This window comes from Amblyomma americanum, chromosome 2 (genome assembly GCF_052857255.1).
Source record: "Amblyomma americanum isolate KBUSLIRL-KWMA chromosome 2, ASM5285725v1, whole genome shotgun sequence".
In the NCBI taxonomy this organism is placed as follows: Eukaryota; Metazoa; Arthropoda; class Arachnida; order Ixodida; family Ixodidae; genus Amblyomma; species Amblyomma americanum.
The window spans coordinates 35,661,954-35,685,633 of NC_135498.1; the positions used below are offsets into that span (position 1 = coordinate 35,661,954).

A 23,680-nucleotide genomic window follows, 5' to 3' on the forward strand; every position below is an offset into this window, starting at 1 on the left:
CCAAACGCATTGAGCCGAGTGAAGCTTAAAGTAGTGAATAAGGGGCGGTTTAAAGGTCTGTCTTCTGCCGCGTATCCGTACGCTAACACGCTAAGTAAAATTGCTCGAGCAACTTATGGTTTGGTTTGGTTTATAGGGGTTTAACGTCCCAAAGCAACTTAGGCTACGAGAGACGCCGTAGTGGAGGGCGTCGGAAATTTCGACCACCTGGGGTTCTTTAACGTGCACTGACATCGCACAGTACACGGGCCTCTAGAATTTCGCCTCCATCGAAATTCGACCGCCGCGGCCGGGATCGAACCCGCGTCATTCGGGCCGGCAGCCGAGCGCCATAACCACTCAGCCACCGCGGCGGCTTTCGAGCAACTTATGCGTGAATGTGTGTGACCTAATGGACGGTCGAGATCCTTCATAACTGTACCTCGTGTCCTGGATTACAGCAATGATCATCGCTTTGTTTCTGCACCGTGCACGTTCAATTCATCGTGTTGGGCTGAGTACATGCCTGAAACGTGTATTGCCATTTAAAGAAACGATGTTAACAGCGTCTGCTGCTCTTAGTTCCAGGTTTTTCGTGAATTTTGGTCCCAGCTCTCACGTTAGGAAACAAAAGGCTGTAAAACGTCCAGCCATGTTCATCAGTTGAACTCTTCTTCATGGGTGGGAGTCCAGCTGTAGAACTGAAAGACGTGCGGGCGGGGAACCAGCATAATGCGCCGCGGCTCGACCTTTCATACTCAGCCCTGGGCCAAGCAGTGTCAGCAATTAAGCGAACTCCGAATTTGTTTATTAAAAAAAACCTGAAAATTATCTTCGCGAGTTCCTATACCGCACCACACCTGCGGTGACGTCATTCGACTTATCTGCCTACCTCCTGCCATCTATGACCTTTATGCATAGCAGGCATTGGCTGAACTCGCAAAGCATAGCGCTTAGCGACGATGCCATGCAGTCACTATACCCAGCACAGGGAAGCCGATTGGCTTCTATAAATAAAAAAATGCGGAAATTGCTGCTAGCCTCCAGCATGGTTGGCAGGTTTACAGCGACAGCTAATAGAGTCAGGGCAACGTTAGACTTTAATCAACCAAATGATCAGGCAGGCTTTCGTAAAGGATATTCCACATTAGATCATATTCACACTATCAATCAGGTGATAGAGAAATGCGCAGAATATAACCAACCTCTCTATATCGCTTTCATTGATTACGAGAAAGCATTCGACTCAGTGGAAACCTCAGCAGTCATACAGGCATTGCGTAATCAGGGGGTAGAAGAGCCTTATGTCAAAATACTGGAAGATATATATAGCAACTGCACAGCTACTATAGTCCTCCATAAAGTCAGCAATAAAATTCCAATAAGGAAGGGTGTCAGGCAAAGAGACACGATCTCGCCAATGCTGTTCACCGCATGTTTGCTGGAGGTTTTTCGAGGCCTGAATTGGGAACAGTTGGGAATAAGAATAAATGGAGAATACCTAAATAATCTGCGATTTGCTGATGACATTGCCTTGCTGAGTCACTCAGGAGGTGAACTGCAAATCATGATCAACGAGTTAGACAGGCAGAGCAGATCGATGGGTCTAAAAATTAACATGCAGAAAACCAAAGTAATGTTCAACAGCCTAGCAAGGGAACAACAGTTCACAGTTGGCAGGGAGAGCCTAGAAATTGTCCCGGAATACGTCTACTTAGGGCAGGTAGTGACAGCTGATCCGGACCATGAGAGGGAGATAACTAGAAGGATAAGAATGGGGTGGAGCGCATATGGCAAATTCTCGCAGATCATGAGTGGCAGTTTACCAATTTCCCTCAAGAGGAAAGTGTACAACAGCATAATCTTACCGGTACTCACCTACGGGGCAGAAACGTGGAGGCTAACGAAAAGAGTTCAGCTTAGGTTAAGGACAACGCAGCGAGCCATGGAAAGAAAAATGATAGGTGTAACGTTAAGAGATCGGAAACGGGCAGAGTGGGTGAGGGAACAAACACGGGTTAATGATATCCTAGTCGAAATCAAGAGAAAGAAATGGGCTTGGGCATGGCATGTAATGCGAAGGCAGGATAACCGCTGGTCTTTAAGGGTAACGGAGTGGGTTCCAAGAGAAAGTAAGCGTAGCAGGGGGCGGCAGAAGGTTAGGTGGGCGGATGAGATTAAGAAGTTTGCAGGCAAAGGGTGGATGCAGCTGGCAAAGGATAGGATTAATTGGAGAGACATGGGAGAGGCCTTTGCCCTGCAGTGGGTGTAGTAAGGCTGATGATGATGATGATGATGATGATGTCGTCGTCATCGCCGTCCGCGTTCTCGCCCCATTCCCTCGCTGCGCCTGTCGCGCCGGCTGCCTTATAAAGATTAATTATAAAGATTAAAGAGATTTAGCGTATACCGCAGACGTATACTAGCGAAGTCGTATACCGGTTTCACGTACGGGAGCTGCGCATGCGCTGTGCAAATGCGTCGCCGGCTAAAACTACTGCGTTTGCGCAGCTCCCGTATGTAAAACCGGTATACGCGTCTTCGCTAGTATACATCTGCGGTATACCGTGCGTGACGCATGCTTACCCTCACCCTTACCCCCATACCGCACTGGGCTGTTTCAAAACTTAGCAAAAAGCTGTCAGCGAAAGTCAGAGCTTATCAGGGGTGTTAATGCAAGTGGAGAGGCATAAATACCACGGACTTCTCACCCCTTTACCCAGAGTTACTAAACGCACCGACTGGCATCGGCTTTTTGCGCCATCCCAGCTGTTGCTGAAACTCGTACAGCCCCAAAATAAATGCCTGGTGAATTTTTTTTTCTGTGAATTCTTTTATTGTGATATACTATAAAAGAGCTAAGGTATAATTAAACAGGCAACACCACAGACACTTTCTCGAAAGTGAATTGGTACTTCTTGAATGGGGAGTAGTGTTAGTCAAGTGAGTTTTTACCGGCTTGTTACATCACTGCGACTCCGCAGAAGACTTGAGGACCAAAAGTTAAGTAACTACAGAGTTTTGTTTTTTAGAAAATTAGGAACTGCAGAACGGGGCAGAAACGTGGAGGCTAACGAAAAGGGTTCAGCTTAAGTTAAGGACAACACAACGAGCCATGGAAAGAAAAATGACAGGCGTAACGTTAAGAGACCGGAAGTGGGCAGAGTGGGTGAGGGAACAAACGCGGGTTAATGACATTCTAGTCGAAATCAAGAGGAAGAAATGGGCTTGGGCAGGGCATGTAATGCGAAGGCAAGATAAGCGCTGGTCCTTAAGTGTAACGAAGTGGATTCCAAGAGAAGGCAAGCGCAGCAGGGGGCGGCAGAAGGTTTGGCGGGCGGATGAGATTAGGAAGTTCGCAGGCATAGGGTGTGCGCAGCTGGCAAAGGACAGGGTTAATTGGAGAGGAATGGGAGAGGCCTTTGCCCTGTAGTGGGTGTAGTCAGGCTGATGATGACGATGATGATGACCCTCCTAATCCCTGCTTACCTCCGTTCCCATTTCTGTACGCCTTAGAGCGTGAAGTAGAGAAAATAATATGAAGGACACGACACTAGGACCAGCGCAGAGAATATCACTTCGAATGTCATGTGTCAAAAGGTGCTACTATCTGTAAAATTAAGCCACATTGAGCGCCAGTACTTCAGCTGGAATTTGTATTCATGCATATTAGTAGCGTAGATAAAGCGCGCGAGGCCATGTGCCCGATAGAGGGCGGGAAAATTTTCTTTGTTTCGTAATAAGACAGTTTCACTTACCCACCAACTTCAGCGGAAGCCCTCAAGGACAGTCTGTGCGAGGAAATGCGAGTGCACTGCACCCAGACCGCGCACTCCCAGACGCCTGCGTGAGTGTCCAGCCTCGCTCGTAAAAGTGCCTGCCGTGGATCAGTGCACCTGCGAGGCTTTATGACACGTTACCCTGTGCCTATCTCCGGACGGAAACATAAGTGAAAAGAAGCGGGCTTGACCTAAAATCGCACCCGTAATCTCAGGGGGCTGACGCGCGTCTAGAGGACAGCGGTCACAACGCGGGCTGATATGAGTGGCGAGCGTTGGCCTGAAGTAAAACAATGTACATGCCCAAAATTTGCCCAATGTGTATTCCAGACAAGGACCGACGTCATTTTTTTTTCTTTTTGTATAGTGCGCACGGATAATGCGGTTTTAGATGGTACGCGCTCTAATTTGGAGCGCTGTTCATTTTTTGTGAAACATTGCTGAATATATGTGAACTTTAAGGTCCACATAGGGCATATAAAGCACCAATATAACAAAGGCTCTAAAAAACAGGGTCGGAATGGAAAAGCAATAGTTTCTGCTTTCATTATTAATACGGTGACATTTGAAAATTTTCAGATGAGTTCCGTACTTGCTTTACAAAACCTGGCATCGCTTTCCATCTTATTGAGGCTTAGAAAATGTATGATTTGAAGTTTCGATTAGGATTTATCCGCTTCACCGTGGTAAAAGTGACACGTTGGACATGCTGCTCAAAAAGGAGAACTGTTGCTTATGTTGCATTTCATCAGTGCGTCTGACAGCGATATCTTGTTAACACGTCTCAATCCGGAAACTGTGGAATGATCCAAACCTTGGGCACTGCCCCACCGCGCAGTCAAATAAATTGGTAGAGACTGTAATGCAATGCAGAGGTGTGCCATGCATGGGCATCATACTTTCTGTATAATAAGTACTAGAATTTACGTGAGCTATGCGACGCACACTTCAAAACGTCTATACGGCAAAGACAAAACAGAGTGAAGAAACATGACACGGATTCATGGGCGCCCTTCCGATTATGTTTTTTATATTCTTTTTTCTTTTGTACCATCGTGAACGGCCTCCCCTCTCGCCAGCATTTCAACAATGCCTGCTTTTGCCATAGCAACCCAGGTTTGTAAATGTAGGCTCACCACTTATACTGAGGTCTGCTGTTGTCGAAGAGATGCTGTGTAGCGCTTACGTAGGTCAGTTTTTATTATTTATGATTTTAATGCGTTAGCGTTACTATTATAACTTTCTCAAAATCTGTCCGATTGGTGTTGTGTGATGCCACCACCATCGAGAAGGCCTCCGGCCACTACCGGCCCACCTTTACCCTCCACCCTCCAGATTCCTGCACCCTCCACCAAACAACTCACCTTCATCTTCCAGAAGAAATTACTCACTACCAACCACCCAACTTCACCCTACAGAAGGTTTAACCCACTATCCACCCACCTTATTCCTCCACTCACCTTCAGCATCCACACGCCGCCAACCACCAAACAACCGATGCTCACCCTACAGAGGCTGCACCCATCGCCAACGGCTAACCTCAACACTCCAGAAAGGCCTATGCACCCCCTTGCAGACGCCTCCACACACGAGAAGCCCGCGCAGCATTGGAATGAAAAAGTGGCGGCGAAAGGTAATTCAAATGCGCAGCGGGAAGTTGGTCATTGTAGCAGCGAAATCTACAACCAATACTGCTGACGCAGATTTGTCGCGTCACCTCATATAATGACCGGGTCATTTTATTTTCATTTTTTCGCATTATTGGGGCTGTCTATGAGTGGCTGCCACTGGTCTTTTTTTTTTTTTTGGTAGCGTTGTTTATTGCCTCTGAGCATAAGGGGAGTTGGGAAGAAAAGAGAAAGGAAAGAAAATAGTGAGTGTGTGTTAAGAATGATTAAGTGGCAAGACCTCTCCCGGACGGAAGAGAAAGTTTTCGTTCGGTGACTTGCCTGACACTCAGCGTAGTAGTATGCACGCGTAGACCCGACTCTACAGCGCAGTAACCACGTATCTTGAACGGCAGTAGGCCGCCGCTATAACAGTGGAATACTTCCATGTAGCGAGGATTCCACGGGTACAGACTGCACCAGTACTCCCCACAACACGTGGTAGCGCTGTATCGTAGCAGCGTATGCGCGCATGCCAGCTGATGAGGCATACTCAGCCTAATCGGACAAAGCCATGGAGTCTACCATTCCGTGCTCACCTGGTCTCTGCCATTATAGGCACCGCCGACCAGGGCACACCTGGGCCGCACGGAGGCGGGTCCGCAAAAATGTAGTGGGATCAGCCAAGTGCTGCCCGTTTATTTATTTATGGAACATACAGCTGCCGGTCGGTCAGCTGGACCCGGCTGCAGCCTACTTTTGGCCCCAATGCAGGCGGCAACGTACAGCCAGCCACAATCCACTTCGGCCTCCGCTGCCGAGGGTTGCGTGACATCATCCCACCGGCCAGAAGATGCGATTCTGACAGGACCCAATAGGATGCGCAATGACACCCTAAAGCGGCCGAAAATCCTGCCAGATCCGCAGCTGAGAATACTTTGGTGGCTAAAAACAATATGATCACGGTTTTGACGACACGTATTTTGCACTGGTAATCGCACAGCTCTCAAAAAGTGTCAGCGAAAAGTCCTGAGGCCGTTCATTTTCCAAAAGCAACGATTTTCACTCTTTTCTGCGCCGTTTTATTTTTATTTGGATTTAGGCACGTACCTATGTGGTCACGTCGGCATGTGCAGTGATAACAGCGGTACCTGCCTAGCGATGACATCTCGTCACTCATGGCCGGCATCAGACTTATATGGAGGCAAGTAGTGTCAGCACAGCCACAAGGTCTCCATTAATGATCCACACTTCTCTAGTGGGCTAAGTAAAACCCTGGTTAAGTTACTGCCCTCACAGCAAGCGCGAAGGTTGTCTCATGATACAAATATCATTTTATGCTTCAACTGGAACTAGTCTGCTCAGGTTCCATTATTGTAACAAAAAATGCGACCACTGACTATGACAGCATTTCTGGAAGTTAAGACAGCTAGCAGGTCGAGTGTGCTGCCTTTGACGCGCCATTCGAGGAGCATGCCTCCCCCGTAGCTTAAAAAAAAAGCTTAAAAAAAGCTCGAGGAAACCTGTGGACATTTTATTTGACTCAATACATTTTCACGCACAAACGCTTCAGCAACGACTGGCACATCCACGAAAAAGTGGAACCTTTTTTTCGCAGCTCACTTGTTCAGTGTAAAACTCGTCACCAAAACTTATATCGGAAACCGAAGAGTACGTGTTTGGACAGAGTGCAGAGAGAGTTAGATCAGTCTTTCCCGCCAGAATTAGCGACCGTCTGCTCGTAACTCGTTCCACTTCTGTTTCCCCATGGCCTCATTGGTCCCAGGATGGGCCACTTCCTGTACTTGTCCGACGCGAAGAACTCCTTCAGGTTGGGCAGCTGCTCGAATCTCTCCAGGTACCCGACAATCTCCGGGTAGCGTTGCACGGCGTCTGGCTTGAACTCCCGATGCCAGTCGAGTCCCTCGTAGAGCAGGAAGTCCACGTACGTCAGTCTGTCCCCGAGTGCCCACTTCCGGTCGGCCAAGTGCTTGGCCCAAGGCTCGAGCATGAGGTCCATGTTGTGCACGTACCAGTCGAGCCCACCCTTGGAGGTCGGCACATTCGTTGACTCGTAAGGGATGACGAGGTTCAGGTCGCGTGCTTGCTGCTCTAGAAGGTCCAGTTCCATGGTCTCCTCGTCGTTCCTGAAAGTATGCGATGGACGCCATTATTGAGCACTGTCGGAGCCACGTTTAAATATACTCTCACGCTGCTCGTGAGCTATATGCCTATATCTTAATAACTTGTAATTCTATGAGCTGAGGCACCCTCTATGAACGCCAAGCTGAGCTGTGCTCATAAGAGTGCCGAACAGTGTCCATACACCCTTGTTACCACAACCACATTATAGCAATAAATTACAGGAGGGCTGCAGGTTGTACTAGTTGTTAGATGTTAGAGGACTCTGCCGAAAATAGTGAAACAATCCGAATTCATATACCGCTTGGACGCAGAGACCACATCATCGTTTACTACTTGACTCCATATTAGATCATCGAACCCTTTTTCATTCATCTAAGCATGCTCGTCATCCATCATTACATACCCTTTTATGCCCTGAGGCAATAAACATCGCTTAAAAAAAAGGTTTGTCGTCCTGTTTACTTCTCATTTCCCTCTGAAACTGTATTTTCTGGTTTCAGTCGAACCCGACCGCGGCGGCTGCGTTTTTATGGAGCAAAAACGCAAAGGCGCCCGTGTGCTGTGCGATGTCAGTGCACGTTAAAGATCCCCAGGCGGCCGAAATTATTCCGCAGCCCTCCACTACGGCATTTCTTTCTTCCTTTCTTCTTTCACTCCCTGCTTTACCCCTTACCTTACGGCGCGGTTCAGGTGTGCAATGATATATGAGACAGATACTGCGCCATTTCCTTTCCCCCCCAAAACCAATTATTATTATTAAAAACAATTATTATTATTATTATTCAGTCGCTGCTAACAACGAACCAGATATGATTCCACTTTACTCGATGGGCACATAGAATCCCGGCCTCTCGAGATTTCTTACAGTATGCTAAAAGCTGCAGCTGTGCTGGGAAAACAAGGGTCCTTCACTAGAGAGTAAGTGAAAAGATTCAGCAAGTTTTGAGTGGTTAATGCACAGCGACGTTCGACAAAGTGGCCAGAGAAAAAGGAATCTTTCGGGCATCATAAAGCAGCTTTTGTAACGTGGAAATGCGCACGACTTCCTGTACTTGGCGATTTGTACTGTTCAGTGCTAAAACACATGAATGAGTATCGTAGACAGGCACGCTGCTTTCACCTGCCGGCCAAGTCGTGTTTCCTTCCGAGGTATCGAAGGATGGCCACGCTCTGGGTGATCTTAACCTCGTCGTCCACGTAGTACGGGATGTTGGGGAACGGAAAGCCTAGGGCGAACTTCTCGCTCAGCCACGTTTCTCGGCCGTACCCTGGCGGCGGACCGTGCTTGTAGCGCTTGTCCTCGAACTGCACGCCCTTGTAGACGAGTAGATTGCGGGAGGGTTGAGCCAGCGACCGTATGTCCCAGTAGGCGAGAAGGGGTGTCATCGTTTCCCGATGAACAGAGAGACAAAGACTGCGATGCCACGAACAAAAGAACGTTAAATGATTAAGAATTAATAGTAGTTACAAACCGGCGTACCGGTATGCTCCGGAACCTTGTGGTACCGTATAGATACAGTGCCTGTGACGTCAAAATTTATATGCACTGAACTCTGGCTAGCCTGTTCAATCAGAATACTATTGTGAACAGTAATTAGAAAAGATACAATTAAAACAAGGTTTGGTTTATGTGGGTTTAACATCCCAAAGCGACTCTGGCTATGAGGGACGCCGTAGTGAAGGTCTCCGGAAATTTCGACCACTTGGGGTTCTTTAACCTGCACCGATATCGCACAGTACACGGGCCTCTAGGATTTCGCCTCCATCGAAATTCGACCGCCACGGCCGGGATCGAACCCGCGTCTTTCGGGTCAGCAACCCAGTGCCGTAACCACTGAGCCACCGCGGCGGCTCAATTAAAACAAGGGTATATCGTGCACCTGGAGGGGGGAAGGGAAGATAAAGATTACCGGGTTTGACAAAACTATTCTTTTGTTTACTCATTTATGCAGTTAATTAACCAAAACACACCACGAACACAGAGCATGTAACTAATCGAGCTTCGCACGCACTTCGTCCCTTTTGTCTCTGTGTGGAACAAAAGGTTGTGAGCAGTGCACGCCGCCTATTAAGGGTGGCATTATCACGAAGTATACAAAATTTGTGCTATGTTTGGCAACCTCTGCGAATTATTCTAATTATTCCATCCCTGATGGTCTCAAGTGTGGATCGTAATTCGTGCTTGAGCTTCTACAAACTGATATTATACTTGTGTATCGACATTCCGAAAAAGCTGAGGCATACGCCGTCTGTTCTGACCGTCGCAATAAACGGGGTGCGGTTACATAGAGTGAAAGGAGACAGGCCAGAGAGGCGCGTTCGGCCATGGTCCTTGATATTTAATTAATCGCACTATAAACTGGAAATAAAGCATGGAGCTAAAACTATCTTTTGATATTCCTGTTTCTATCCTAGGATGCTGGTCAGTCGCTTCGATAGGAGTTCAGACTTGGAGGACAGGAGGTCTCGTGAGTAAATTAACGAACTATACCCCAGAAAGAATTGTCTTCTCTAATAAGTGGGAGCTTAAAAGCGTAGAAGAAGAACGAAATTGGTTATATAATTAAGTTCAAACTGCACGAAAGCGAATGCAGAGGTATGGACTAACAGACACGACAGAAACAGACGCATTCCGAGACTGGCAAGCAGTGGTCATGGTTAGATTAACACAATTTATTTCTGCATTTTGTCTCGCTTGACTGCACAGAGAGGAGGAAAAAACTGATTCTCCCTTCAGCCATGTTTGTTTTCGTGTAGTTTGTTTTTAGTGCAGCAGTGAATTAAATGTAGACAGAAAAGACTTTCTGCACTTCCGCAGTGCTACTAAGTATGTTAAACTTGGCACATGAGCAGAAGACAAGTGCATAAAAGAAGCACACAAGACAACAGCTGGTCCCGTGCGCCAAGTTTAACGTGATGATCACCAACTCGCCTATCTTACAGCATTACACGAAGCTACTGGTATTTTTTTTTGTTCTATTCCACAGTAAAATTACCCTCACAATAATAAATAAAAACAAAGTTTCGTACGAACGTTTCGTCAGCAGTCTTCAACGAAAGTTCATGGAGCAAATCCGGCCAACAGCGTCAGAACTCAGCTGCAGTATCAGGCTTCGGCCGGTGACGACCCGTCGCTGACCCCGAAGATACGCCCGTCGCCCCTAGAACGCATAATATTTTACGACCTGTTCTGAAACACCTGTGTCCGCCAAGAGGCGTGGTTGAATGATAAGAGCAGTGCTCCAAATTCGCGTCTGTCATTCAACAGGGCAGACATGGTGCGCAGGTCACAGATATTTCGGTAGAGATAGCAGCGGCAAAGACTGTGGAGGCGTGCTGTATACGTGACCGGGAGCTGCCCTTACATATCTCCGAAGAGCTCCTCCCGCGCTCCTAATCTTGGCGGAGGGAATTTCTCCGGGTCTTACGGCATCGTCGGCCTTCTACGTAGCTCGCGTCATCGCTTGCGTAGTACATGTCTCAACTAAGTACTGCGGTACCCCACGACATGCAGTTCCCGCTTTCAACCCCACGTGATCTCACGTGGCCTGCTGTCGAGAGTGCCTTCTTTTCGGCCAGCATGTTCTAGACTCACCTGAATGACATTCTAACCGGCTTGATCATGGACGCGAAAGCTGTCCGCTTTGCGTGTTGCACCTGAAACCCAGGACAAAGACCCTCATGAATCTATACTGCCCGTATTATACAGTGAGTGACATCGCACTATTCTCAAAGAGGTTAAGGCGCGATACCTCGAGCAGGTAATTTAGGTTGATTTGAAGTCTTTCTGCTACAGTTCAAAACTTGAAAGCTGTTTCGCAAATTTAATTACTTGGTATTGAATAGGCGTTTCTGTGTCTGCGTAAATTTGATTAATTTTTTGCTTTTTGTTGTTTTTGTTGTTTTTTCGCGCAGTATCACGCTAAGACATTCGTGGGTCACTTCAGCACTCAGTTACTTTTACGTAGCCCAAGCAGCTAGTCAATGCGCAGCGCGAATATGAGGTTCACCGACTTGGACATCATTTCTGCGCACTTAACATTAATTCAACTAATCTATACAGGGCAGTAGTCAGTTACAAGAACAAAAACGAGCTTTTGGTCAGTTTGTTTGCTTTCTTGGGACATAACTGCAGCGTGATAACCACAAAGACGAAAGGAGGAAACTCACCCAGACATGGGCATTCGCTGCACTCGCAACTGATTTATTGCACCAAGGCATGGTGAATATAAAGGCTGCGGCGCGCGCATGCGTGTACAGAATAAAGAAAGAAGGAAGGAAAGAAGGAAAGAAAGAAAGAAGGATAGATAGAAAGAAAGAAAGATTAGAGTTAAGCGTATAGTTGCAATTAGAGATTTGTAGCCAGTCGTTAGTAAAATCCATATGAGTTTTTAGGATTTTGAAAACACGATCATCCTTGACGCTGTGGCTCGACAAAATTTGGCTTTTTTGACTAGTTACGTGGAGAGAAAGGGTTGCTTTCGTTGCATGGTTTTCTAAAGAGCATACATATATTTTGACACGACGTAGCCAAATTTCGCCGAGCCACAGTGCCGAGGATAATCGCGTTTTAAAAATTCGAGGAAGTCATATGGCTATTATTAATGACCGGCTACAAATCTCTAATGTCGCCAGTTGCCTAGCTGTGATAGTTGAAAAGTCAATTATCAGAAATTAACCAACCAGCTTACAACTTAATGCAGATCATTGGCCTCCTGTTGTCCGCCAACACTGGTAATGCGCGCCGCATAACTGGCTCCCTGGGTCAGTGTACACCTCAATCGCGCCCACCTGCAAGAAACTGGGCTTGCGCACAATATTTCGTGCTTAGCAATGATAAACCGCCAGCCATAAGTCGGGAGATAAAAACTCGAGTTTCAGTCCATGTGTTCGTATGACCTTCAAATGCCCTTCAAATTACACCCGGGTCGTTTCCGAAATGTTGCCTATCCCACCCCTCAAAGTTGGCCCACCTCACCTCCGAAATTTGACCTGGATCGATTTAGGCCAAAATCAATGTTCAGGTTAGTTTGAATGCGCTGGATGCTATGATAGTCTCCAAATTTGACCCGGTCCAGTCCCAAATTTAGCCTAGCCCTGAAATTTGACCTTCTTCGATTTAGACCAAAATCGATGTCTAGACTCATTTGACTATGGACATCACGATACTAATCTCCTAATTGTACCCGGGTCATTCCCAAAATTTGGCTAATCGCGTTTCGCGCTTCGACATCCAGGTGCGTCAGCCCTCTGCCAACCACGCAGGTTGCCTCGCATGATCGACGAACATATGACATCATCGCTCACAGCTAACAGTCTACACTCCCAGTATTATGCCAACATCCGCAATGAATGAAGTTTCTCCAGCAGTTGCTGCCACCACGTTGCCACGAAGCCAGCATCACGGACGAAATCCATTATGTTGACCCCTAGCGTCTGCTGGAAACCGCCATGGCCGCCGATACCAGCATCATGGTGGTCAATATAGCGCCAGCATCGATGACCGTACCACTATTTTGCCACTATAGCCACCAAGAATCCACTCTGATTCATCTATAGCCACCAAGAATCCACTCTGCTTCCTCTATAGCCACCAAGAATCCACTCTCCTTCCTCTATAGCCACTAACCATCCACTACGTTTCCGCTATGGATCTCGGTAGGATTTCCGATAGGGAACCCACTCCCCAAAATTCGGCGTTCTTCGATTTGAACCAAGCCATGTCCAGCCTAATTTGACCTTAGTCTATTCCTTTAGTTTGACCTTGGTTTGACCTTTCGCAGGCCTTGGCATTTAAACGGAATCCCAAGCATGTCTTTTAACAATATTCACGTGATAGACTAGCAAGAACAGCTATCGCCCGACCATTCGGTGTAACTTAGTTAAACCGGTTCTAGCTTTTTTTTTCTCTTAAAGTTTTCACGGTGTCTCAAACTCCCCCTAGCGCTATATTTGTGCAAATAAGGAAAATTAGTCGTTTTCCCTTGGCATTCGGTCGTTCCTACTGATGTCTGTTACAACAATTATACGAGAAATTTGCCTGCCAACACGAAATTCAGCGAAACGCGTTCAAATCCGAGTTTTTCCCAGGAATTGCGGAATCGCGGGAAACTAGGTGCCTTAACCGTGATGCCAATGCTACTATAATACCTCAGAAAGCCAAGTTTTGAAACTTGCCTGAGGGGTTTGTTGGAACACTCTGTACAATAAAATCCATTCATCGCCGACTAGCGCCACATTCTAGGACAAATGATACACAGGGCAGGGCTCAAGAACAATACTTTTATTACCAAGAACAAGCGGTATACATAGCATCAGTATGCAGACTACAGGACATGAAGAAGCATACTGAAGGCGTGCCGATATAATCTAGACTATAATTGAAATCGCTTCGCGGGCAGGCAGAAGTGACCAGACGGAAGCATTCGAATTTCGCGCCCACATGCATTGTCTGCCAACGGACATCCCTATGATATGTTCTCAGCGCATGAAGTGCAATCAAATGTATTAAGCGACGTCAGACTCGTTGAGGACGCATTTCATACGTTGACAAGCTCACATACACCTAGCGTGACACGTTTTGAAATGCATTATCGCTCTTATCGCTGAACATGCAGCGTAAGGGGCCTTCGTCTCTATAGAGCACGCCTTCTTAACACAAATGGCGCAGGCGGATTCAAGACTGCAAGCCAGGCGTGCCAGACTTCCGGACCAAGGATGGCGCCCTACTCGTGCACGTGTCCCCACCGAACCTGCGGTCCCATCATGGGCCACTTGCTGTACTTGTCCGAGGCGAAGTACTCCTTCAGGTTGGGCAGCTCCTCGAAGCGCTTCATGTAGGCCAGCAGCACTGGGAACGGCTCGAAGGCTTCGCCCTTGAACTCGTAGTTCCAGTCGAGCGCCTCGTACAGCAGGAAGTCGACGTAGGTCAGGCGGTCCCCGAAGACCCACACCTTGCCCTGCAGGTGATCGTCCCAGATGCGCAGCTGGTCTTCCATGGCCTTCTCGTAGATGAGTCGTTGTTCGTCGAAGTTGGACGAGTAGCAGGTCATGATGAGCCACCAGGCCAGGTCCCTGGCCTGCTGCTCCATGACGTCCAGCTTTATCGTTTCCTCCTCGTCCCTGCGTGAGGTGTTCACTTTTTATCGAGGGAGTTGCTTCATAGTCGGCGAGTGATAAGCGTCTCTGATTTCAAGTTTAAGCGCGTGTGAGACTAAACGCGTATGGGGGATGGCTGGGAAGCAATATCTATAAGCCCACCGGGTGAAGGACAGACTATTTAACCTAAGGACGTTTTCTTTGCTTTCTCTCTGGTTCCTCGGCTTGGTCTGTCCATAACATTGTGCCTTCTAATTAAGAAGCAAGCACTGATATATAACCGGAATCACTGCACCAAAACAGAAAATTATGCACATCTAATCAAAGTATCCATCATCCCGGTACGTTGTCGAGGTATTTCTGGCGGTCGTGCGTTAATAAATATATTGCTTGCAACAAGACGATTGTCCGTAGCGTTAACTTCACTTTAATGGGGTTGTAGTTCGACCGGTCCTTTAGGATAGGACGCTGTCGATATTCAAAGTCGCAGGTACTTTGGGCCCCCTTTAACAGCCCTTACATGCAGTGGCCCTTCTTAATGCGATTCTTAAGACTGCTTTTAGTGCATTACAATGCTACCGTGCAGCAAATAGGCGCGGCATACGGGGCACAGTTTGATCGATATTACCTGCTCTGCTAGCATGTAGTTACTGATTTCGATTGACTATTGCGCTCACAAGGAATAAGCAACGTTCCAACATTTGCTTATTGCTTCCCCACATTATGTTGCCGATAAAGTAAGTGAATTTTCCTTTATATAGAAGCCCGCTTTAAACGCACATTTTAGCGGCAATATGATTTCAGTTGAGCACTAGAGACTTTCTTTTTCAAGCAGCCTGCTATAGACATTTCGCGAGCCTCGAGAGTGCTTGATTTGTAAATACTAGTTTTTTTTCCAATAAATGACAGTTTCGCAAATTTCTCGTATACTTGCGGTAGCTGAGCGTCTTTAACAAAACCCATTCAAGGATTGTCTGGGATTTAACATTTCAGATTTAGTGCGAATGAACTTTCCTAGGCCACGGAAACCTATACACATAACCGTAGCTTCTACGCGAACTATAGGTTGAACACAGTGTTATGCGGAGAAAATTGCGAAACTTCGTCGCAGAAACCTACGATAACCTTGTAAGCGAACTTCCCCGTGATATGAGTTGAACACAGTGTTATGCGAAGAAGCTTAATTGCGAAATTTCGTCACCGAGTTGACACATAATGCAGTAAACGTGCTTCGCCATGAACTAGGTTGTAGACTGTGAAACGCAGAGGAGCTTAATTGCAGAACTTCGTCATCGAAACCTACACATAACCTTGTAAGTGAGCTTCACCTTGAGGAAGTGTGTTATGTGGAGAAACATAACTGCGGAACTTCGCGCTCTCGCTACGCCTCTGTTTCGTTCCTCGCTCCACGCCCCTCACCTTGCGCCGAGGTCGTGCTTGTGAGCCAGGTAGCGCATGATGGCCAAGCTCTGGCTCAGCTTGACGTCTTCGTCGATGTAGTACGGCAGGTTGGGGAACATTATCCCCAGCGTGAACTTCTCCTTTAACCACTCCTCGCGGCTAAAGTCCGGGGCCGGGCCGAACTTGTACCGCTTGTCCTCGAAATCGACTCCCTTGTAGATCAGCAGGTTGCGGATGGGCTGGCCCAAGCCGCGCAGGTCCCAGTAGCCGACAACAGGTGTCATCCTGGATGCTGCGACGGTGAGGAGAGGGTTTAATTAAAGCCAGAACTCTTGAGCCACACTGAAACTACCGCATCATCTCGCCCTCCTCCCTCAAAGATAAAGTTAGGTTGAGAAAAAATGAGCAAAAAAAAGTTTTTTTTTCTAGGAAAGGAAACGGCGCAGTATCTGTCTCACATATCGGCGGACCCCTCAATAATAATAATAATAATAATAATTGGTTTTTGGGGAAAGGAAATGGCGCAGTATCTGTCTCATATATCGTTGGACACCTGAACCGCGCCGTAAGGGAAGGAATAAAGGAGGGAGTGAAAGAAGAAAGGCAGCACGAGGTGTCGTAGTGGAGGGCTCAGGAATAATTTCTACCACCTGGGGATCTTTAACGTGCACTGACATCGCACAGCACACGGGCGCCTTAGCGTTTTGCCTCCATAAAAACGCAGCCGCCGCGGTCGGGTTCGAACTCGGGAACTCCGGATCAGTAGCCGAGCGCCTTAACCACTGAGCCACCGCGGCGGGTAGGTGGACCCCTCAACCGCATCGTAACGGAAGGGAGGAAGGTGGCAGTGACAGAAGAAAGAGGCGCCGTAGTGCAAGGCTTCCGAATAATTTCGACCACCTGGAGATATTTAACGTGTACTGACATCGCGCAGCACACGAGCCCATTTGCGTTTTGCCTCCGTCGAAACGCGGCCGCTGCGGTCGGGTTCGAACCCTCGTACTCGGGCACGACAACTCTCTCATTCTTGAAGCACTCCTGAACTTCGCCGTGAAATTTGGCTTTGACAAAAGTAAAGACGCAGTAACTGTCTCACTTCTCGGCGGACACCTCTACAGTGCCGTGAGGGAAGGGTTGAAAAGATAGGGAAAGAAGGGAGCGATATGCGATGAATAAGGGAGCGAAAGAAGAGAGAAAGAGGCTCCGTAGTGAAGGTCTTCGGAAAAATTTCTACCGCCTGAAGTCCTTTAATGCGCACTGATATCGGGAAAAGTATGAAGGAGCTGGAAAGAAGCGAATGAAAAAGAGTGCAGGTGAATATATAGGCACCGACCTCAAATACAACGACATAAAAAGGTGTGCTATTCTCCTACCACCCAAAGTGTACAACTGTGCTGATTCCAATGGCAGTTTTTCAAAACGGTAGCACGTTTCTCCACGCTAGTTTCAGGAAAACATGAATATAAAGCACACATATATCGTAGACTAGCTGAGACATAAGTGCATGAATGCGAGACACAGAGCTTGAGCAGCGTGTGGTGATGCCCCTCAAGGACTCCTAAACGATAGTCTTTCTGCGTCACTTCTGCGCCTACGACGTCACGCCTGCGGCTTGCAGGGGAATGCCTCTCGCTGCATGGCAGCGTCTGTCAAAAGTCGTTGGATGCCTTGCGCGTACTGAGGGGTTTACCGGAGGTCTGCAATTCCCTCATCAATTCGGGATCGTACAAGAGGCAAACAAATGCTCGGCCTTATCAAGTTGGCGGCAGAGGACGTGTCTGCCAGCGGCATGCATTGTGAAGCGCATGTGACGTACAGAAATACGTTTTCTGTATCAAGATATTAAGCTTTCTGAGCCTTTTTCTTTTCGTTACAGACATGTACGACGACATAACTTACGTAGTGGTAAAGCAGCTATAGCGTTTGCTTGACTGTGACCCAATACAAGCGAGTCATATCCTCAAGCAAATTCTTTCGCGCTATTTACGGGGAAACCAGCTTGGGAGACGTTGCTTCGCTGTACCGGGGTTGTACAACCCAACCGCCGCCGCACGTACACATCTTCTGTGCTTTATTTATTCGCTGTTCTTGCTACTATTCGACTCTAAACGATGAGCACGCGGTCGAATACTCAATTTCATTTTCCGCGTGCCGTCTGTTGCCTGCAATATTTTTTAGCCTTTACAACGCGAATGCGTCCTTTGTGAAGTGGTTTGGAAGATTTTCGCGAAATTGTAACTTTAAACGAGTTTAAGGACACGTTTGCCTAAATATGTTGCCTTTTCTAGTTTTCTTTTTGTTTTGAAATAAAGGAAACACATTACTCAAGAACGATGCTGGTTTCAAAAACGACCATATTAGAAGTCTTGCCGTGTATTACGCACCGGAACAAAAAAAAAAGGAAAAAATTCATTATGTAACGCCATCTTAAGTTTACGATTATTTACGCTTCTAAACGGTAGTTTAGCGAGGATGGATGACTCGGAATGCAAGGCTCTTTTTCTCCTTTAAAGATATCACTAGTTGTCATCAGAGGAGCGCAGGGGGGCACCCTTTGGGACGGCACCACTTTCAGCCATGTCAAACGCCACTCTCTTGAAGCGAAGGTTTGTGTTCTGAAACTGCCCTATAGGCACTAAACGTCCCTTGGACGTCCTGCAGACATCCTGAACGTCCTCAGGACGTCCAAGGGAGATTCAATGCCCATTGGGCGCAGGCACGGCGCTGGCCACCGTGTTTCCACTATAGCAATTCAGAAAAAGAGCTATAATTGTCACATTAGATCCGATCACAAGTATCCCCCTCCACCCGGGTCTATGGTTTGCGATATCCGAAAAAGGATTTCGGGAAGGCTTGCTTAAACTCATAATTAATTATCAGCTATAAACTACCATAGACGGTAATTTTAATTGTGTGTTTTCTTCTTTCAAATGATGCGTTGGTCATTAAAGTATATGATTCACCACGTGGCATTCGACTACAAGCATAAAATAATGCATAATTGCATTTTCTTGATGCTTTTTTTTCTGTTTCATCAACCGAACGATGGCTGTGACGTGTAGTTGGTGTTTAGGTCACGTGAGCCCCGAATAAACCTAAAATACAGTCGCCGCTACGTAGCTTTAATTCACAACAACACTTAAGCCAGCCTGCTTCAGAAGCTGAAATTAAAATGAACGACATGTCAGCAGTCATGTTTCGTTTTTTTTTCTTTTTTCAAGCCTCACGTGACCTAAACACCAACTACACGTCACATCATCGTTCAGCTGATGAAAACGAAACCGAAACAACATCAAGAAAAATTTCAATTGTACATTATTTAGCGGTCATATCTGCGAATACCACGGGATGATACACGTATCCTAACGTCTAACGCGTCATTTGAAAGACGAAAACACGCGGGAAAAAATATGACTTTTATACTCCTTTATTAAGTAGAAGTGTGCGGGACAAGTGTTCTCAGAACACGCGTGCAAACACCATTAGCTAGTCCATGGTGTGAAAGAGGCGTTCATTATCAACCGAGATCACCTCCACAGCGGATGTATTATCCGTTGTCGTAGTTGTGTGCAGTGCAGAGGCGCCAAGTGGGCCGGTAAATATTGTGGGTGGTCCTTTCGAGTACCGGAAGCACGGAGCGAGATAAACAGGAGCACCGACCCCGCTCACAAGAGCGCTTGTAGAAGGAGCCGCTTATGCCACTCCGTACTGCGTTTATGCATACAGTCGGTCCCCGGCAGTCGCACGGGCTTAGCTTATTAGCACCTGAAGCAGATAAGAGTTGCATCGGGTGAACAGTGACCGCGTCTGAGAGCTGCGGAAGCAAGAAGTCGAGTTCAGAGACCCATGGACTAAAGGCAGTTAGTTAGCAGTGATGGCTTGAGCTGCGTTGCACTGGTTGCCAGGCCAAACGACGCAAGAAAAAGATATAAGTAAACACAGCGACGGACGGTTTGCTGTGCAGGTTGACTGGATCGGTTGGACCAAAAGTCGTTTGATGAAAACGAAAAATAACATTCATAGAATGAGAGAAAAAGAAGACGACAGAAGAAAGGGGGAAAGCGTGGCGACGGTGATAAAGAGCAACAAAGATAGCTGTTTGACTTTCGGCTCAGTGAAAGAAGGACGAAAAAGTGAGAAAGACCATGCGCGAGCACGCATATGAGGATAACAACAACAACAACAACAACAACAACAACAACAACAACAACTACTACTACTACTACTACTACTACTACTACTACTACTACTACTACTACAACAACAACAACAACAACAACTACTACTACTACTACTACTACTACTACTACTACTACTACTACTACTACTACTACAACAACAACAACATAGACGCAGCGTAAAGACTGCGCGCCGCTTTCTTGTTTACACAGGCTTATTGGCACAAGGATTCGCTATAACGGCGACTTCACTCGTCAGTGTTTGCGATAACGATCAGAACTTCCTGTTACATTCTTCGACAATATTCCTTTCATTGATTTAACAATTTCTCGGCACGATCGCACTCGCTCGTACGACTTTTGCGCCCAATGTGACGCGCGTAACAGCTTTCTACGAGTTATGTTTCCAGCATGCGGTTCATGGTTTATGGGGGTTTAACGTCCCAAAGCTACCCAGGCTATGAGGGACGCCGTAGTGAAGGGCTCAGGAAATTTCGGCCACTTGGGGTTCTTTAACGTGCACTGGCATCGCACAGCACACGGGCCTGTAGTATTTGGCCCCCAACGAAATTCGACCGCCGTGGCCGGGATCGAACCCGCGTCTTCCGGGTCAGCAGCCGAGCGCCATAACCACTGAGCCACCGCGGCCCAGCATGTGGGAGCACAAATTACGCTCATCTGTAAATTACCTTTTGTTAATTTTTTTTTTCTAGGAGAGCCAAGAATTTTAATTTTAGAATGTTTAGCTGATAAACAATGCCTCTCCTGGATTCATATTGTTATAGCTCCGAATTCTCGAAACCTTGAGAAAAGAACTAAATATTAGTCACTGACTTTTCTCAATTCAATTTATAAGCACGTACTTTTGGTCCAGTAAGTGTCCTCGCACAAATAATAGAGAGCCCACTTCTAGCTCTGCCGCACTGGAATCGTGAACACTGTGCTCAAGTTGCTGTCTATAAGCGCAGCTGATCAAGTCGGCAGCACACTTCATGGAGCCTTTATGATCCAATTCATCATTCATCGTGTTCAATTTGTCGGCCGCTATTGAAAAATGGCGCCAGCGTCGCGGCAGAACATCTGTCCACTTCCCAGTTCTCCGGAAGTGTTTTCTTTTCCTTTCGGTCTGTCCGGCCACCAGCGTTTCAGACAACAAACTCTTATATATTCACGCGTACGCACAGCTGGGTTTACAAACACCGTCAGCTGAGTTATGTTTATCGATTTCGTTTTAGATTTTGTTTACACTGGCTTGACTTTGTCGAACGCCAGGTGCACTCATGGCCGCGTAGCAACTGCGTAGTTTCTGTGCAGGCCGCCGTTGCGACGTAGAGTTACGCTAGCCTGCACTCGCAGGAGGAAGAACCTTTGCACGCTCCTCTGCACGGGCCCGCACAGACCTCGTGATGCGCAGATCGAATATAACCCTGTTGCCTCGGGTTACGTGGCGTCGTCTCGCACAATGTTCCACGCCTGAATGCGAAACGGCTTCGGGCGCAACTGCGGTGCGTCTCACTTCTCGATACACGGCACGTGCTTGAGGTATACGCCGCACTGGAAGAATGCGAGGATAATAATCAGCGATGCCGATTTTTTTTCCCGCAGTTATAACTGTATGAGCACACCTTTTCCAGGAAAAACGGCGTCATATGTCGAAACAGAATACTCCAGCTTTGATGCGTGGCCGATGTTAGAATGTACTGCTGAGGTCTGTCAAGGAATTCTGTCGATGCCCGTGTGGGCTGTCAGAGACCATATGGTTGTCATGGAATGTTGTCAAGGTAATGAGGGTTCACAAGGGATACCGTCGAGGCTCATGATGACTCTCAAGGGCGATACGGTCGTCATGGGGTAGTGTCAAGGTCATGAGGCCTGTCAGAGAATACTATCAAGGGCCATGAGGGCTGTAAAGGAATACTGTGAAAAGGCAATATGATTTTCGTGGAATACTGTCAAGGTCATGACGTCTGTCGACGAGATTGTCACTGAATACTCTCAAGGTCATGAGGATTGTCAGCGAACGCTTTCATGGGACTATCAAGGAATTAGCGATACTTTCAAAAAACCTGAGGACCGTGTGGGCTGGTGAATGACCGCTCTAGTGAGTGCGCGCTTCTGTGCTCATGTGACCCTGGTAGGGATGGGAGTGGGTGGTGTCGTAGTGCAAGCGGTGCTGCCATGGAGAGCAACTTTTTGAAACCCGTGTTACGGAGAGAACTCTGGGAACTATTCCGCCTTATTTTGAAAGAAAGCACGTAATACCTTCTGCGTGCACTCTCCGATTATGCCGCCCGCGTCCGAAATGAGGACCTCCGCCCCATGGCTACGAATTCTACGTCCTCGTTTCCACCGCTAGAACCCCTGAAGAAATCGAAGAATGCGACAGCCACTTCCATACATGTATTTTGTCGACCCTAAACTATGGTGGGGTGCTGGTAATGAACCGAAAGATCGACGCAGTGTATCTTTTCACCTTTCTCGAGTTCCTCACCTTCAGCCACTCTTTCAGTACGGCAGAGTGCAATAGCGTTAAAGGATGCGCACGGCTGTGAGAAACAAAGCAACAGTGGTGCAAGCCCCCGATGAACGCAGTGACGAGTGTCGGCCGAACGCTGAAGATACTCTGAATCGTCGTACACTTCACTCATGAAACTATGTGCTTAAGTTACCCTAAATCATCGAGGCTCCGGCATAGAAATCAGAGCTAGAAAGCACATCGGCTACATGTTAAAAAGCCAGCACCGTTCCAAAGCTTATTAAGCGTATGTTTTCCTTGTTGCATACTAAGAGTGCATCCAACTGTGGCAGACGATCACTTACTGGCAGAAGTCGGCGATTCGCTCGCTGATGCCGCCTCGGAGCCAACCAATCAAGCGACCTCCCAAATGTCGCGGCTGTCTGCTCGGGCGCTGCCTGTCTCGTCTGCGTACTGTCAGGGATGCGTGATTCACGGCAAGGAGACGGGAGGCGAGGAGGATGGTGCGTCGTCGACAGCAACGACGGCGACGAGTGGAGGCCCTGGGCGGATGCGCGTCCGTACAATGGGCAGAGGGCCGCTCTATTGAGCCGAGCCGGGAAGGAGGAAAAGGCTCGGGGAAGCGGGAGAGAGCAGCGAAGGGGAAACTCTACGAGTTGTACCGCGTTTTCCTCACTGTAGGGTGTGTGTGTGTGTGTGTGTGTGTGTGTGTGTGTGTGTGTGTGTGTGTGTGTGTGTGTGTGTGTGTGTGTGTGTGTGTGTGTGTGTGTGTGTGTGTGTGTGTGTGTGTGTGTGTGTGTGTGTGTGTGTGTGTGTGTGTGTGTGTCTGTGTGTGTGTGTGCACGCGCGTTTTCTGGCGGGAAAAAGCGATGACAGCCAGTTATTGCAAGCCCCAGGCCCCAACAGCAAGAGCGCGTAGCAGCGAGCGCATACGCAGGAGCCATGATTGACGATGCCGGCTCAACAGTAGCGCAATGCTAAAACGTCGTAGTACTTAAAACCCAACAGCCCCTGCAA

The 23,680-nt window shown here is 47.6% G+C and overlaps 1 protein-coding gene across 1 annotated transcript; it reads right to left on the minus strand.

The window, feature by feature from the left end:
- Positions 1-7,055: 7,055 nt before the first annotated feature.
- LOC144119619 (uncharacterized) lies at positions 7,056-23,244 on the minus strand. Its single transcript, XM_077652193.1, has 5 exons — positions 23,008-23,244; positions 16,028-16,301; positions 14,237-14,632; positions 8,631-8,924; positions 7,056-7,512 (listed from the first exon to the last, which is right to left on the minus strand). Exons 2-5 carry the CDS (start codon positions 16,291-16,293, stop codon positions 7,071-7,073), a joined length of 1,398 nt encoding a protein of 465 aa, XP_077508319.1. The 5' UTR covers positions 16,294-16,301; positions 23,008-23,244; the 3' UTR covers positions 7,056-7,070.
- Between the last annotated feature and the right edge of the window lie 436 nt (positions 23,245-23,680).

What these genes read in the sequence shown, in the direction of transcription:
- LOC144119619 (XM_077652193.1), bottom strand. Translation starts at nt 16,293, where the DNA reads ATGACACCTGTTGTCGGCTACTGGGACCTGCGCGGCTTGGGCCAGCCC. An exon ending in AAGCACGACCTCGGCGCAAG is followed by an intron (nt 14,633 to 16,027) that starts GTGAGGGGCGTG and finishes CACCTCACGCAG; the next exon opens with GGACGAGGAGGAAACGATAA. An exon ending in AAACACGACTTGGCCGGCAG is followed by an intron (nt 7,513 to 8,630) that starts GTGAAAGCAGCG and finishes GCATACTTTCAG; the next exon opens with GAACGACGAGGAGACCATGG.